The 18502-nt window shown below is 38.1% G+C and overlaps 1 protein-coding gene across 1 annotated transcript; it reads right to left on the bottom strand.

Moving 5' to 3' along the window:
• Nucleotides 1–4680: 4680 nt before the first annotated feature.
• On the bottom strand, nt 4681–13374 carry ETAA1 (ETAA1 activator of ATR kinase). The gene is made up of 6 exons (XM_075203920.1): nt 13035–13374; nt 12033–12173; nt 10919–10995; nt 9065–9171; nt 6739–8618; nt 4681–5176 (listed from the first exon to the last, which is right to left on the bottom strand). Exons 1-6 carry the CDS (start codon nt 13270–13272, stop codon nt 5052–5054), a joined length of 2568 nt encoding a protein of 855 aa, XP_075060021.1. The 5' UTR covers nt 13273–13374; the 3' UTR covers nt 4681–5051.
• Nucleotides 13375–18502: the final 5128 nt, after the last annotated feature.

Here is an 18502-nt window from a genome sequence, read left to right as displayed (position 1 = left end):
ACTACTGCTATATGTAGTGCAGCAGCTACGGGTCTCCGTTCATCTCTGGGTCCCCGTGTCTGTTCCACCCCCTTTAGAGAGGGGTAATGAAATATATGCAGCAAAACGGATGACAGACACAAGAGGCTTTTATCCATATAACCATTGCAGTATGTGCAGCTGCTGTCATAAAGAAACAAAATCATTTTCAGATGTAACAAATAAAAAGTAAGAAAGATTTCTCCCATTATATATGAATATACCACACGGTTTATTTATACTTGCCTACTATCCTGAAATTTTCCGGGAGGTTCCCGAATTTTGGGGAGTCCTCCCGGCCTCCTGGAAGAGCAGGTACAACTCCCGGATCCTAAAAAAATGCCAAAATTAACTGCATTGAATATCGGGGGTGGGGCTTAATCGCATCATTAAGCCCTGCCCACACTATTCAGTGCCGTGAATTTCGGCATTTCATAGTGGGGCGGTGCCAAAATTACGTGATTTGTCAAGTCCTGCCCTCACACGCTCCCTCTTCTTCCCAGCTCCAGGGAGCCAGCTTCAAAAGGCTGGCAGGTATGGGTTTATTTATAGCAGGTTTGAAAATACGTATAAGTGGTGGTTACTGACACCAGAATATATACAGCTGTATATTCTGGTTTATGCCTTTACCCAGAATCTTTCTAGTGCTGGGTCGGAACACACTTTGACCCCGAAACAGCCAGAATTCTTCATGGCATGGAAACATTCCTTAGAGATTCTGGTCCATGTTGACATGAGAGCAACACACAGTTGCTGCTGATTTGTCGGCTGCATATTCATGCTACTAATCTCCTGTTCCACCACATCCCAAAGCTGCACTATAGGACTGAAATCTGGTGACTGTGGAGGACATTGGAGTACACTGAACTCATGGTCCTGTTTGAGGAACAAGTTTGAGATGATGTGAGCATTGTGACATGATGAGTTAGAAGGTTGGTAGACTGTAGCAATAGAGGGATGTATATGGTCAGCAACGATATTCAGGTAGGCTGTGACATTTAGACAATGCTCTATTGGTGTTAGGGTTCTTAATGTGTGCCAAGAAAACATTCTCCGCTCCATTACACCACCACCACTGACACAAGGATGGATCCATATATTCATGTTGTTTATGGTAAATCTCGACCCTACCATCTGCATGTTGCAGCATAAATTGAGATTCATCAGACTGGGCAACGTTTTTCCAATCTTCAACTGTCCAATTTTGGTGACCCTGTACGTTCTGTAGTGATCACATTGGAGCTGCAAATCATTAATATAGCTCACAATTTTGCATTAACAGAAATTAGCATTTTTTATTAAGCTGTTAAATAACATTATTTTCAATACACTATGCACCTTTTCCTATATTTATACGTACGTTTTATGGGTACAATTTATTTACCTCATACTTTTTAGCAGATTTTAGTGCTTAAGTAATGAATGTAATTTTAATCTGACACTGTTTCTGCAGCTTTGAAAAATAAGATTTATTATTATTTTAATGTTTGAGATGATATGCCAAATGGCTACAAATAATGACACTTTGAAGTATTTATTACATATAATCCTGAGTCTGCTTAAGAGTCTATCATGTACATTTAATTTAATATTTTTTTATATGAAAAGTGAGATTTTATGTGTGAAAATTGTGATTCTTTTATATTGGAATTTTTGTCTCTGTATAATATTTCCTGAAAAACGTTGTGTGTTGATTGGGATAAAGTATTACAGTAAAAACTTATTGTAAAAATAGATAATACTTTATGTTGATTGGTGAAAAGAAACTTGCTGCCTCACACTCTAAGTCACTCCCCCTGACAAGGTTCTTTGATGACGAAATGTATTGTGCTGTGGCTTGGCACACGTTTTTAAGACAGGTACTCTGGTTCTCTGCAGTGGTGTGACATAACCAGAGGAATAGGTGGATAGCGGTCATTGCAATTGTGAATATAATCTCCTCACAATCTATTATCTAGGTTTATAGTGTTTTTACATACATTTTTTTAAGACTATGAAATATCTCCCTTTTCTTTTTTGCTTTTACAATTTGTTTGACTCACGACACCCAGGTTTTTAATAAAAGGGGCAATTGGTCACTAATTATGACTTAGTAGTCATCATATTACCAACTTTATGGCTTTCCCCTCCAGAATCTCCCGAAAGGAAGGTCAATTAGTAAGTGCAGGGGGTAAGCGCTACAAATCACGGTATTTTGCTTGAAAAAACCTAATTCTACATAGACCGCTGCTGATTGATGCAATATACATATTGGTTTGCTCTTGAATTATGTTTATTGAATTTCAACATGCTTGAGTTTATAAATATATTAAGAATTATTTCTCAAGTACAGAATTTATTTCAAGAATAAAGTGTCCTGCTGATAGGAGAGTCACTTATGGAGTATTAGATGACAATTATTTCCACTCTTCCAGACAACATGGATACATACACTGGTGAACTATATAATTGGTGAATACTTTAAAGTGTTTATTAGAGTACATTTCACTTTTTGTATTACATTTTGGTTTTCTTGCTCTCTTTTTAACCAGCTGTCAACAGACTTTTACTTTGCTTTCACACAACCACATTTCCTAACTCTTTATTTTGTGGTCCTAACTGTGACTTTATTATGCCCCAATAAATAAGGAACCAGGTCCATTTGTCCATACAGGGAAAGGAATAAGAGTCAATATAGTAAATAGTTACAAAAAATCACACACAAAAGCAGATCTTAAACAACTACTGTGAAAAATCAACACCATTATTTCCGCTACTTGAGTAATGTAGTGTTCTTGACATGTTGCATATCTTTTGATGCAAAGCATTTATTTTAGTTCAATTAATAATGCTTATCATACTAGAAGAGACAGCATTTGTAGGCCAAAAGCTATGCAATTAGTAGACATTTTTCTCACTAACCGGGCTTTAAATGAATTGCATTAGTATTTTGCTCTACAGTATTTTTAATCTATCAAACGGTGATAGATCATTTGTGCTCAAGTTGCAGTATATCAAGAGAAAAGCCTACACTGAAAGAACAAAGAGAGCCTGAAATTCTTTTTAATACATATTCTTTGTGATATGGTGTCCTATATTATTACAGTCATGGCTTTTGATGTTAGAGGAATTATATCAGCTTTGTAGATAACATTCAGAATCATTACTTTACAAAATGTAATATGCATGACCAGTAATTACAATAAATATACTATGCTGAACCAGATTGTACAATCATATGACACTGTAGACATTTCTTTTATGTTCAAGGTGGTTACATTAAAACATTAACCATTTGGTAGCCAGGGGTCCATTCCAAAAGTATACCTCTATTTTTATCAAAATATATAGGGCTTTCTTTTGGTAATCTAAACAAGTTACTATATTTGGCCATTATATGGGGGAGAACAGGAATAGTCCCTTAGTTACATTAATGAAATTGCCACAAATCCTACAGGGATACTATATATTTATGTGCATGACCAGATCATATCCTACTTGCAGGAAACAAGATGATCAACTCACCAATGCTTCCTAGCAGTCAGCCGGGGTGCATTCTGATGCAGTGGTTTAGCAAACTGTGCGAGATCGCTTTCCTCCTGCGTCATATCAGCAGTTGGGTGTCCTCTTTCACTGAAATATAGAAAGCTGTGGACAACAATCATACTTTAAAATGCTATGGGGGATAGTTATGTTGATGGCCTCTCAAGTATGGGACATGTCCCAATGTAAATCTTATGTTTCATGGTCAGGAAAGGGTCAATCGATGGCTCTTGGCAAATCAAGTTTATAACTGGAGATTACTAAAAACATTTATCATCATGCACTTATTCAATATACCATATAGCAATGCAGATAAGTGCAAGTGCTTTCATTCTTGTCAATTGTTAGGGTACAAGCCTCTTTTAATGTGTATGTGACATCATCACTTATTGAGACAGGTTAAGCTTGCTGTACAAGTTCAAGACATAAAACAGGAAGCACCATACCTGCATTAAACGGTGTGCCTACTGGGTACTAGAAGAGCATGCTTACTTGCAAATGGCACTAGGGTGTTATGTGCTAAAGATGACCATGTGCAAATCTCATCATTAATCGTATATAACACAAACATAACTGGTGCAGACCCGAAGATATGTGAATAAATAAGGTGCAGGAGGCCCACGCGTGAGCCTCATTTTGCATAGAGATTGTGCCTGGACTAACATCCTAATCGTCACTTCCTCTAAAGTCAAATAATGCTCTATAGGTGATTCCAGAACTGCTAAAGAGAACATTAAAGCTTAAATCTAAAAATGTATCTGAATGCCCTTGTGTCTGTTCATCAGTCATTAACAAAGTCACAAATTGGATCAATACCTTATAGCACACCTCCAACCTATGGATGTTGTATCCACAGGACAAAAATAAGGTGCACCATACTATAGAGGAGCCACATGTGTTTCTTTTGGGGAAAAATTGCTGAACTTTAACTAAAACAATTATGTATGAATGAGGCTGTATGGTGACCCTATGATAAGTGTTTTGAACATGAACATGAACATTCCCCTTAACAAGTTCAGATACCAACAAAGCCTTTTTTTAAAAATTAACCTGTACAAATTGTTGATTTACATCATACAGAATAATATTACATCAGGGACAAAATGAACAAGTTAATTAAACTATATCAATCATATCAAGCAAAATAAGAGAATCCTATTTATTTAATGTGTAACCGTAAGTGAGGGAAAAAAATGAATGTATTTCAACAAAGAAAATATTAACACATTTATGAAATACAGAGTTTGTTGTGTCGTAAAGACAGTATCCAGGATGGTGTTTTATGAAAACAAGATAAATACAATCAACATATTTTATTCCTGAGCATAACAGGATATTTTACTTATACAAAAATTACAAAAAAATATAGTTTAACACTGTAAACATTTTGAAATAAACTATAATAAAATAGTGTCTATTGTCAATTATAAAATTAAATTTCTCACAGAGAAACTATATGAACAATCTAAAGGAAAGGTCTAATTAGAGGATAGGGCAGTGGTATCAGAGGACTACGTTGGGGCGCTGTCATTGGAACACGCCCGTACTCTCATTTTCCGCCTAGCCAAGGCTTCCTGTTTTTTCCGCTCAATCTCTTCCATAGAACATTTCTTATTTCTGTCTTCTGAGACACATACTGGAGATAAAACACAGCCCCAGATTAGGAAAATCTTCTTCAATGATTTGACACTAAACACCTACATTAAAATATATAGATGACTAAAAAAAATTACAATTGACCCCCCACACTCCACACTAAACCACACTTAAAGAATAAAATAAGATACACTTATTCCAGGTTACTATTCCATAGATATATATTCTGTAACTTGCTTAATTCATAGACATATATTCAACAAGAGTTTGCTTTTATTTATCTATTCTGTAACTTAATTTTATTAACATAAATTTAGAGGGTATATATGGGTAGAGTGTAGATACTGTGGCAAAAAGTCCAGCAAGATCCAGTGAGGAGAGTTTGGATGTGCACATTTCCGCCCATTGCAATAAGGAATCTCCGCTCATTTTCCTAAGGGACGCAAGGAAATATGGCCGGAGATTCCAGGGTCATTATCACATGGACGTGTCTCCGTGGACTGTTCTGGAAACACAATGCGCTGAACTGAATCTCCTGCCAGGTCTCAGAGGTTCACAGTGGTACACAGTGCAGGACTACTCCTGCATATCCCATAGCCCCCTGCCTCACCAAAGCTGGCGTATTTATGCCGATAGCCAAGAGAGCAAAATGCAGCATGAACCTACTGTGTTAGCTAAATTCTATGAGGAACCAGAACACCCTTCTCTTTACATACATGCCCAACAGAAAATTAACTATATGATATATAAATCGCATATAATCAACCTGGTGACAGGTTCTCTTTAAAATCTTGGAAATTCTAGGGAAATGTGCAAGCAAATAAACACTCAGCTGATACAAAATACATGGTCCTTATTAATAACACCAATGTTCAAGAGTATCCTTTTTGCTCTGAACAACCTCCAACATGTAGTCCACAAAGATTAATAAAAAGATTTATTCTCAATCAAAATTATAATCATACCCTTAAAATGTTCCAAAATGTATTGTGGCAGTAACAGCAATTTATTTATAAAGTAATATGAAAATAGCAGCTAAGCCTTCTGTAATTAACGGTAATGTGACCCAAAGCATGGCAGGACTAGAAAACAAGCTTGCATTACTCTGCATTCAGTAGACCCCTTGCCGTTTTGCAAATAACCTATTTAGATCGGAGTTTGTAAATGCTATTATTGCCACACAGTTCATTTGAACGCTTGCAATTTTGATTGGAAATACTCTTGTCGTTAGATCTTTACTGTGGCCATGGCGACTGCAAAATTAATCCTTTAAAGGAGAATAAAAACCCAACACACAGACCAACACTTAACCAAACAAAACAGTACGTGGAAACTTAGAAAGTAAATCTCTAAAAGAAAAACAAACACACGCACATATACTACTTGATAAAATAAAATACCAGTGAGTTGCCCACACAGCTTAAGTCTTGGACTTTTCAAGCCACATTAAGTCAGACATATGCGGTGGGTATTGTGAGACTGCTACATAATAGTTTCCTAGAAAAGCACATTATTGTCAATTCTGGAAAGGTTGTGTAGTTCATTGATTTTTTTAACACATATTCCATCTAACAGAACAGCATGGACTCTTTTCACACATACCTTTTGAAGACTGGAAGGTAGATTCTGAAAGGTGCCTTTTTAATAAGGGTTGCTGACTAGGGCGTGTGCTTGATTGCATAAGGGTGCTTCTTATAGTCTTACTTTCACTGACATCCTGTAGAGAGAAGCTGCTTTCATTTCCAGTAACAGAATGTTTTGTGGGAGCAGACGTAACCTGGGAAGGTTTGATTCTTGTAAAGGAATACTTTGAGGGTGCTGCATTGGATGTAGCAGTCTGTGGCTTTATTAGAGTCTGTGAACGAGACTCATTAAGCATTGGCTTTTTACACACGACTTCAGAAGGCACAGAGTTGGACCTTTGGAACATCAAAGACGTTTGGTTTGTCCTCAGGAAAGAGCTGGTTTGATAAGAATTTGAGCAATTTCCACTAACGGTGGCAGGGGAAACCCCTTTATTACCTGTTTTAATTAAGTGCTCTGCATTGCCACGGAATTTATTTGAAACACAAGGGGCGATTGCAGTCACATGGGTTACATTCTTGTTCAGCTCACTACTAACGCTAGCATTTACTCCCGTTTTCGTAAACATTTTGCTACTGGAGCTAGCCACCAAAACATTCTCCTTTTTACGATTACCTTCATCTGTTACCTGAATCTGCGTTAACCTTTCAACATCATCACAAACTTGGTACAATAAATCATCATCGTCTTCTTTACCTTCCCAAAGACTATCAGATTCACAAAACATATCTAGAACTTCATCAGAAAACTTTGGATCATTCCATTCGTCATGCTGGACAGCGTCCTTGTTAACAGAAACTGCATGTGTTTGAGACACACTCTTCTTAACTGGTTGGTTTTTTCCTTCTTGAAAAGTTGATGATTTTAATGAAAAGTTATTTGTCAGACTAGAGGATTTAGAAAGTTCACACATATTGGAAGGAAAAGTTTCACGTGCCAGGTTAATGTTACTATTTTTTGTCATTTGAGCTCCCAAATTTATTGGAGATTTCGGTGACATATGAAGTTTTGTAGCAGAAAAGGATTTCGCAACATTCCTGCCATTTGTCATTTCTGTTCTACGCAAATCATTGGCTTTTCCATCGCCTTCATTTACTTTCCGTGGCACAGAATGAAAAGGATTAAACTTATTGGAGGTAGAGGAAGTGGCTGTGGACTTGGCAGTAACTTTCCCCCCTGCCACATCTAAATTAGTATGGCATGGTTTATCAGGGTGCAGGTTATTTTTAGGAGTAGCAATCAGACTTGGATTTTGAGTAATCTGCATCATAAAAGAATCATCATCAAGAATATCAGTTCCCCAGTCATCCTCAAAGTCATCTTGGCTGCTGGATACTGACTGGACCATATCAGATGATGGAAAAGTTTCCTTTTCTTTAGCAATATTTTGCTTAGAACAAACATTTGCATTTAATCTTGTAATTGAACTACACAAATTGGAATTTGTATTTTTCTCATACGATTGTTGAACTTTATTGTGCAAACTATCTTTCTCAATACATGTTCTTGCATCTACTGGAACTTCAAGCAAGCTACTTGTGCTAACATCTGATAAACCTTGGCTTAACCGTCCGCTGTATTTCTGGGTAGAAGAGTCAAATATTGCATTAAGTGCAGCTTCAGCATCCTGATCCACAGACTTCTGACTGCTGTTCTTTGGCAGAGCATCTATATTTGAACTCTGACTAACAGACTGCAGTTCAAGTAATATATCATCTTCTTCAGGGATGTCTTCCAGGAACGAATCGTCTTCACTGTTCTTAAGAGTCCCCATATTAATAACTGCGTCTGCCGAATCGATCAACACTTCAACATGCTGGTCTCTATGCTCTATCAAGTTCCTGTCTAACTGCTTTGCCAACTTCATGAGTTCTTCTTCAGTACGTAGGATTCTAGACCTGCAATATTAACCCCCAAAAAAGAAAAAATGAAAACAAGGCTCAGAAATAAACAATTTCGACTACAGATCTAGCACAGCTTGAAGTCCCACATTTCAAACATCTATCTCCTGTTCCAAGGCAAAAAAATAGTAACGTGAGTTTACCTTGTATTGCCAAAGCTCCATGATCTACAGGAACTGAATAAGTGCAATGCTACTTCAAAGGTTTAAGCAATGTTTTATCTGTACAAGGTTACAATAGTTAACGGATTAATGCATATTTCACAGCGTAGAGGAATCAAACCAATGTCTGTGGACAGCTGTTCAACATTAAGTGGTATACAGAACTAAACATAGGTTTTCTATAAAAAAAAAAAAGAAAAAGAAAAAAAAAAAAAAAAAAAAGTGTTGCATTTAATCACTTCAAAATTAAAACCTAATAACATTGAACTAAACTAAATTTACCTTTTCATTTTCGTTCTAGGTCGGGACACTACTGGTGTACATGGGATGGCATCATCTCCAATCCAAACGCCGAGGTAAGCTGCATCAGAATTTGCAGGCTTTTCATCCTAAAAGAGACATGCTTAATATAACCAACAACTGGCCAATGTTTGTACATCAGACTATCATCATCATCATCATTTATTTCTATAGCGCCAACATATTCCGTAGCGCTTTACAATTGGGGACAAACATAGTAAACTAATAAGCAAACTGGGTAAAACAGACAAAGAGGTGAGAAGACCCTGCTCGCAAGCTTACAATCTATTGGACAATGGGAGTTTGACACATGAGGCCTGAAAACTTCATTAGTCTAAAAATATTTTATATTTTTAATATAATCACATGTTGACGAAAAAAAACAACATTATAGTGTTTACAAAATGACCTAAATAAAAGGAGTGTGCAGCTATTGCTTAGGAGAAACATGATGTGTAGCATGGATATTTTATACTTTGCGAGCAGATGTTAACTCTTTGCGATATAAACTTTTGAAAGAAGCATATATTCGATTACTGAATTGCATTAGCGATAATATCTAAATGGGAAATCCTTGAAACTTTATTTATATCCTACAACTGTCGATAGTACCGTAATGTAATTAGCATATTGTGGTTAATAATGTAACTAATGCTATATGGGTGAATTGCAGCAGTTATGAATACTGTTTACACATATCTATTTTATGGAGCTGAATTTCAGCCTACCTTTATCAAATAATAATACAGAGAGTATTCAGGTTTTACAAAGCCCCCATCCCTCCACTAGCTCTGGATTATTTCTTACAAACAGTTTGGCTGGCAGGCACCCAATGCTGTCTAGCTACTTTGAAGGTGGAACACAGTAAATCCATAAAAGATTTTTGTGTTAATACATCAAATCAGCTAGAATGGGGGTGCATTCCTCAAAAATTACCCTTAGGGTCTACATACGTCAAATCTGTAAATTCCATAAAAGATAGACTAATACTTTAACGCTACATAGACGCACTGTCTTTAATTCCATTCAGTGCTATATCGTAATGAGAAAGCATAAGAAAAAATAATTTTAATTTAGTCATATCCAACAGAAAAGACAACCTAGGATATTCACTGTATTTTATATCTCTCAAATATTTACCCTCTTCCAAGGTTAAACAAATCCCATAAGTCAAGTCTCCACCTAACACTGTACTTGTGGCATCCTTTTAGGATAATTTCTGCAGATATCAATGTTTGCATTGCTCCCCACACCTTTTCAAAACGGGGATGTGCAACTGACAGCCCTTCGAAGCCTCAATATACCCATCAGCCACTACAGTCTCTGCTGTGTGACATCAGTTTAATAATACTCCGTCTTCACTCACATAATATGAATATATATGTGGTCATCATCATCATCATATAAAAAACTAATAGACAGCACTGTTCTAAAAGGATCAGCTAGCTCCTAGATTCATCAAACTTGCACCTTTAATTTACACTGTTTAGTTCACTTCACTTAATATTTAAAAACATTATCCATAGAAGGAAACACATTTGATTATTTATTTATTTTTTAAGATCTACACCAAATACAAAATGGTAAGTTAATTGGCTTCTAAAATAATGGACCCATGTATATGTGTGTGGAGTGATGTGAATGACTACATATACTCTGCACAGCACTAGGCAATATGATTGGCACTATATATGAACGATTATAAATAATAATACACCTTTTATTCCATTAATCGAGCATGATACCTATCCATTAAGCTCATTGGGAAGAAAGAAAAAATAAATCCATTTACTTGGGTCAATTACTAAAGATAAAATATTGCATCTGCTAATTTACCTTTGGAGCAATTCTATTAACAATATCTGAAATGTCAACTGTGCATTTGCTTGCAGCCTGTTTTCTCTTTCCATTGTCTAAAAAAACAAAAATCAAAAGGATCACAAAACTAAATAGACATTTGAGTGGAACCAACTATCTGGGTGTATTTTCGGTGAATATCCCACAACAAAACACATTTTCAAAATTACATGCACACAACTTTGTCTCCAGTTTAATGTTTATATAAATATATTTCTAAACATCCTCTAATCATAGTGGCACCATGAGATGCCGTCATTGAACCCAAGTTGTCAGTGACAGACTGGGAGTTCAGCAAAGTGGCCAAAACATGTTTCACTTCATATCTGGCCACCTTACTGAAACCCCAGGATATTAGACGATCCAACCAATGTCACATCTCCCATGCTATCCCCCAGAAAAATGTGAGAATCGAGAATGATGGCGAGATGGAAGATCAGAGATCAGGACCAGTTGTGTTTTGCACACAAACACTAATAATCTACAGCAACCTGGATCTAGTATTATTGCACATGCTCAATAGTATTAGATTTAGGTTATAGATTATCTATTACTGTTGGCAAAAAGGTGCTGTCTATAACTCTCAGGGTTTTCTCGATTTAAACAAAATAAATTTAAAAGTATTCAATTTTATTCCTGTTATACAACTGCAGTAGTCCTTGAGTAATATATAAAATTAGTATCCCCAAAACTGTGAGAACTGATTCATCTTTTTCATTTTAAAGTGCAATATACATAGGAAAGCATGTTTATGTAACTGTCTCTACAATGCAAAAACAAAAGTTGAAGTGCCGCAGTAAAGATTCAAGGTAAATGCCACTCAACTTCAGTTAGAGCAGTGGTAGGCAACAGGCAGTCCACTAAGCCTTTACCTGCGTTCCGCTAACCCCCCACCAGTTCCAGATCTCACCGTACCCAAGGTTATTTACTGGCTGTTTAGTCATCTTTGAAATTAAGGGAAATGTTTGGTCCTTATGAAAGTTGGAAGGCCACATGTGCAGCCTTTCAAGTATATCAGGCTGTCAATCAAGAGTTAGGAGCTTCCTCTGACAATGGACATAAAATATGAAAAATGATCAAAATGCATTATTACCCAATTTAAAAGGTGCTGGTGAATGGGGATCCCAAAAAATTTCTTGCTGTTGTTCTGCATCATTGGACGGAGAATTAACAGCTGAAGTCCAAGGCTTACATTTAGACAATCTCTGTGGAGTCGTCTTATCTGAACACAATTCTGTAGAGGCAATCAGAAGACAACGTTGAATGTTTGTTTGATACACTCTAAATTTTTGCAATAATTTGTTTTAATTGACATAATGAGTATATAGGATTTTATTTAACAGTGAATGTGTGTATTTTTTTATAATGATCCTCTATGTTCATACTATGTAAACAGGTGATGATTATGCTATTTCAATGGATTGGTATCATTCCTTATTTTTAAATGGTAACTATTAGCAATTTTGTTCAACAGTAATGAAATAGTGTTGCGTTTCACTATGTGATATTTATGATAACGCTGTGTAATGCGATATTCTGTCAGCATTTAAATACTAATTTACACCAATAGTTCAACCTGAAATGGGGACCTGCCCTTGAAACATTGTTCTTTTTGTGCTAGGATAAATAAACATACCCCTAATAGTGATAAATCGCTATCTGGTACCTGTGTGCAGCATTTGCTTAGGATTCAGGCATTTCTATGCTATGTTGTAATTACACTGTAGTGTATTAAATAATGATAAAATAGCAAACCATGTATGTGGGAGTATTATCTCTTAACATACAGTAACTCAAAATAAAAACAATCAGCTGTGCAATTTCATTCTTTGCAACAAGCATATAGTACACCCTGAGATCATGAAGGAAGCTGTCAACAAAAGCTGAGACCGCTTGATATATATATTTAAGTGTGCAGATGTGAGTTTTAAAATAAATGTATTTATTTTAGGTTAACTTAAAATGGAGTAGTTAAAAACTATATATAGCACAAATATGCTACATGTAATTATGCTCGGTTTCTCCAGACTTGGGGATTAACGTTTTCAATCAATCCACAAAGTAAAGCACATTGATGGGGTCCTATAATCATTACCCTCGTCTCTCTCACTCCTGGGGGGTACAGAAGAGGAGGTCGGACTTAACAAGCGAGTAGCCCCAGACCTCTCACTTCGGCGCAGTTTTTTAATGGCCTTGGTCTTGTTGGGGGTCTCCCTGTCTAAGTGCTGAGCCCCCTCCTTGGAGGCTCTCCGTTCTCTAGCTGCCGCCGCCGTCTCCTCCTCCTCAGCTATCTGCCGGGACCTATGTGCAGGCTGCCTCCTGCGGCTCGTCATGTTCCCCGGACTCCTCGTACAGCACGTCCGTCAAGGGGGAAACCGGGCCGGTGCTGGTAACAACCGCGGACTACGGCGCCGCCATCTTGTCCAATGCGGAACGCCGATTGGTAGACGGTATGATCGGAAGTAGAGCTGATTGGACGCCAAGTCAGAGCGTTGTGTGTGACGTCACGCTCTGTGCACACTATAGTGACTGAGCCAGGGTTGGAGCTTGCGCAGTGCGACTTGTATATGGACATCACGATTTCTCGCTGTTATTTTGTTTATGTCGCTGCAGTATGTCTTTTCCACAAGGGGATGGCACTGCTATTTGCATGACCGAATATATATATATATATATATATATATATATATATATTATAAGACCACTGGCTTACATGTGTAACTACAAGACTACAGCTCTCATTATATCCTGTCAGCTTGATTTTTTCAGGACCTGTCATCTTGTAGTCCCACAACACACGCTCTGATTGGCTTGGAAGTTTAAAACTTGTTTTAATGCATTAAACCTGAAAATGTTACTTCACTGGACTATTCACCTTATATGTGAGCACGCCTGGGTATTTTGCCTTTATGAAAATGTTAAGCTTACTAGTATGAATTTCTATGTATCTAGCACAATAGCAATATGAGATATCGGTTCAAGTTGTGAACAAAATACTTATATAACCAGTATTTTTAATAGCCTGTAGGCTGCATTTATTGCCACCTTGGGTTTAGTTTTAGTCTTCATTGGAAACCTATGGCAACAGAAAAGGTGGTTTGTTTCCTGTGTACCCTGCTAGCAGAGGGAGCAGATAGACCTAAGTACCATTTCCCATGGTACCCTGGACACAATTTAGATTCCAAAGCACCATGCTGGGTTTTATTACATTTATCTACTTCATCCTCTTCAAGAATCTTTTTTCAACATTATTATTCCCTTCCCCACCATGCCATATACTCTCCTTTGTTCCTCACATCCAAATCCTATTACATACATCTAAGAAACATTTCCAGAATATGCATACATCTCAGAAAAGACTGCAAAAACTTTAATTCATGCTCTCATTTATTCTTTCATCCCTACAATCTATTTTGAATGCAGTGACTTGACTAACTTTCCTTGTAAAACGTTCTTCTACTTCTGCTCCACTCTACATTGGATGCCTGTATTTTACCCACTTCAATAAAAAAATATTTCTACTAACAAAGAAGGCCATCAGCAAAACTATATAAGCATACATCTCATCACTTGTTTCAAAATATTTCCCAATTCGACCCCTGCAAAATCTCTGCCTCTCATCCAAACTCATTACCTGCTCCCATTCCCAGTTGTAGGACATTTGCTGGGCTGCATCCACTTTGCAAATTTCCTTCCCTCGCACAGCGAGCTCTAGCCTCCAAATCTTTAAGCATTCCCTGAAAATTCACTTCTTCAGGCAAGCTTATGAAACTGTCCTCCTAACCCAGTTAGGTCATTCTACCCGATTATCACTAGAGATGAGCGGGCTCGGATTTCGGTAATCCGAAATATTTTTTTTTTAAAAAAAAAATATAAAAAAATAATTGAAAAAGTATAAAAAATATTATAGAGCAATATATTCTTGCAGTCCCAAAAAAGAGGAACTGCCATTTCTATTACTACGTTAATTGTTTGTGCAGTCCCAAAAAAGAGGAACTGCCATTTCTATTACTACGTTCATTGTTTGTGCAGTCCCAAAAAAGAGGAACTGCCATTTCTATTACTACGTTAATTGATTGTGCAGTCCCAAAAAAGAGGAACTGCCATTTTTATTACTACGTTCATTGTTTGTGCAGTCCCAAAAAAGAGGAACTGCCATTTCTATTACTACGTTCATTGTTTGTGCAGTCCCAAAAAAGAGGAACTGCCATTTCTATTACTACGTTCATTGTTTGTGCAGTCCCAAAAAAGAGGAACTGCCATTTCTATTACTACGTTAATTGTTTGTGCAGTCCCAAAAAAGAGGACCTGCCATTTCTATTACTACGTTAATTGTTTGTGCAGTCCCAAAAAAGAGGAACTTCCATTTCTATTACTATGTTCATTGTTTGTGCAGTCCCAAAAAAGAGTAACTGCCATTTCTATTACTATGTTCATTGTGCAGTCCCAAAAAAGAGGACCTGCCATTTCTATTACTACGTTAATTGTTTGTGCAGTCCCAAAAAAGAGGAACTGCCATTTCTATTACTACGTTAATTGTTTGTGCAGTCCCAAAATAAAGGGAACTGCCATTTCTATTACTACGTTCATTGTTTGTGCAGTCCCAAAAAAGTGGAACTGCCATTTCTATTACTACGTTAATTGTTTGTGCAGTCCCAAAAAAGAGGAACTGCCATTTCTATTACTTCGTTAATTGTTTGTGCAGTCCCAAAAAAGAGGAACTGCCATTTCTATTACTATGTTCATTGTTTGTGCAGTCCTAAAAAAGAGGAACTGCCATTTCTATTACTATGTTCATTGTTTGTGCAGTCCCAAGTTACCTGAGTTGTCCCCCCTCCAGTGTTTTCTCCGAAAGAGTTTTTAGTGCAGCGGGGAACCTGGTCAGTGAGCGGTGAAGGAGGTTGCTTCCGCAGAACGTTGAAAAAATGATGTTCATAAAAATGAATGATCAATTCCTCAATCAAGTACAGCACTGGCCTCCAGATGCTACAGAGGGACCTGTGGTTGTGGAGTCCAGCGGGGACGAATTGATAATGTGTGAGGATAAGGAAGTACACACTGAAGGGGGAGAGGAATCAGAGGATGAGGATGAGGACGACATCTTGCCTCAGTAGAGCCAGTTTAGTTTGTACAGGGGGAGATGAATAGCTTTTTTGGTGTGGGGGCCCAAACAAACCAATCATTTCAGCCACAGCTGTTTGGTAGGCCCTTTCGCTGAAATGATTGGTTTGTTAAAATGTGCATGTCCTATTTCAACAACATCAGGGAGGGAGGGCCCAAGGACAATTCCATCGTGCACCTCTTTTTTTGTCATTAAGTGACCGTCCAACAGTAGTTTGCCATGAGCACAAAGTACGACAGTAGTCATCCTATGGCAAAGCGGATAACTGCGGCCTTAACAGCTATGTTGGTGTTAGACGTGCATCCGGTGTCCGCCATCTGTGCAGTGGAATTCAGACCAGTTGGAGGAGGTAGGAGCAGCCATCTGTGCAGTGGAATTTAGACCAGTTGGAGGAGGTATTGTGGCCCTGGTACCAAATTGGGTACCGGGGCCACTCCACTACGCAGTCCAGATAGATGCGTATCAGATATTAAACTACATTCAGTGTTGGAGCCAAATCCAAAAATAATTAAAATGCACTGTCATGATCGAAAACAAGAGGTATTGACGCGCTAGAACTCCACCCTCTATATGCTGCAGAGGATGTAGGAGCAGCCATATGTGCAGTGGAATTAAAGACCAGTTGGAGGAGGTATTGTGGCCCCGGTACCAAATTGGGTACCGGGGCCACTCCACTACGCAGTCCAGAAAGCTACCTCGGTGCAACGTTTTGGACTAAAAACAATATTGTGAGGTGTGAGATGTTTAGAATAGACTGGAAATTAGTGGAAATGATTGTTATTGAATGTTATTGAGGTTAATAATAGCGTAGGAGTGTAAAAAAAACCCCAAAAACTGGATTTTAGCACTTTTTATGCTTTTTTAAAAATAAATCAGAACCCAAAACCCTAAATCAGAACCAAGACCTTTCGTCAGGTGTTTTGGCAAAACAAATCAGAACCCAAAACCTCAAGCTAATCAGAACCCAAAACCCAAAATACCAAAAGTGGCCGGTGCACACCCTTAATTATCACCACCCTACACAAGTTACAAAAAAATTACATGTATTCTTTTGTATACTCAAACCTTTTGACCACCAAAACCTTTTTCAAACCAGCATTGCTGTGTGTCTGTTTCACATAGTCCCGCAAAGAACTTTTTCTTCTTGCAATCTGGCTGGGCCAATATGCAATATTTGGCATTTAATCTCATGAATACAAACCCCTAGGGGCATATTCAATTGGGATTCGCGGCCGCAATTACGCGCAGCTGCGCCTATAAAGTGCCATTACAGTACCGCTACATTGCGGAAATCCGCGATGTCGCGGTACTGGGTCTCGTGCAGCCTTGCGTATTCGCGGCAGCGAATTATAATTGCATATGCCCCCTATTGTCTTATAGTTTGTAAGCTTGCGAACAGAGACCGCTTACCTTTTTTTCTGTCTGTTAATACGCAGTGTCGTTTTATTACTTACCCAATTGTAAAGCACTGCAGAATATGCTGGCACTATATAAATAAATATTAATAATAATACGACGTGGGTTCTGCAGTTCTCTCTCCTATGCTCTTAGTCAGTGGGTGATTTGTAAACACCATTCAGGAAACAGGAAGTGACATGGGACCAATGTATAGGACAGAGATGGCCAAACATTAGATCCCAATCTACCAGTAGATCACTGCCAGTTATCTAGTAGATCACAGCATTAGTTTCCAAGTTGCACCCTTCCCCCTTTTTGAAGTGAAACTTCTTTGGCGACTACTAGTAAAAATCATTAGTTGAGTTGAAAATGCATGACGGAAGTGATACTATGCACTTCCCCCTAGCACTTTGTTCATTTGTACCAGACGTTTTGAGCCTGTGTTCTGTCTGTGGAGTACATTTTATCCTCCTGCAACGTTGAGCTAACCCAACTCATGACCTGGCAGAATCGGCTCCCTCACCTCCAGAGTGTTCACTGAAGATGCCTATTTTGTGTCCCAGTCACTGCCAGAGATTCAGGGCTTGGTCTGCTCTCTGCCACTATGCCTAGCAGTGAGGCCCTGAAACTGGAATGGCTCCCAGTTTCTAGCTGCCTCTATTAAACTTCTACCTCGTGGCGGAGAACAACTTGAGAACAGGAGTGGTGCTGCAAGTTGACACAAGAAGTATCGGAGGAACTTCCTCAAACCTATACACTCCCCCTGCACTCAAAGCAATCAGCCATTACTGGCTGTGCAGCTTCTGGATCATCATGCATGCTAAGTCCCTTCGGGCTAATGCTCCAATAACAATAAAGAGGGCACCACTTCATCTGAAACACCTCTCTGGAACCCAGGCCCCTGATTGCTGGCACTACAGGACTATAGCCCGCACCTCCCACCAAGTGCAAACATCTACTAAATACCATCTACTCTTGCTCCTGAAGTCTGAGTAGTTGCCCAGCAATTACCAAGGTGAACTGCTCTCTTGAGCCCTCCAGAG

Source organism: Mixophyes fleayi, chromosome 3, assembly GCF_038048845.1.
Source record: "Mixophyes fleayi isolate aMixFle1 chromosome 3, aMixFle1.hap1, whole genome shotgun sequence".
NCBI classification, from domain to species: domain Eukaryota; kingdom Metazoa; phylum Chordata; class Amphibia; order Anura; family Limnodynastidae; genus Mixophyes; species Mixophyes fleayi.
This window is presented reverse-complemented; position numbering and strand designations above follow the sequence as displayed.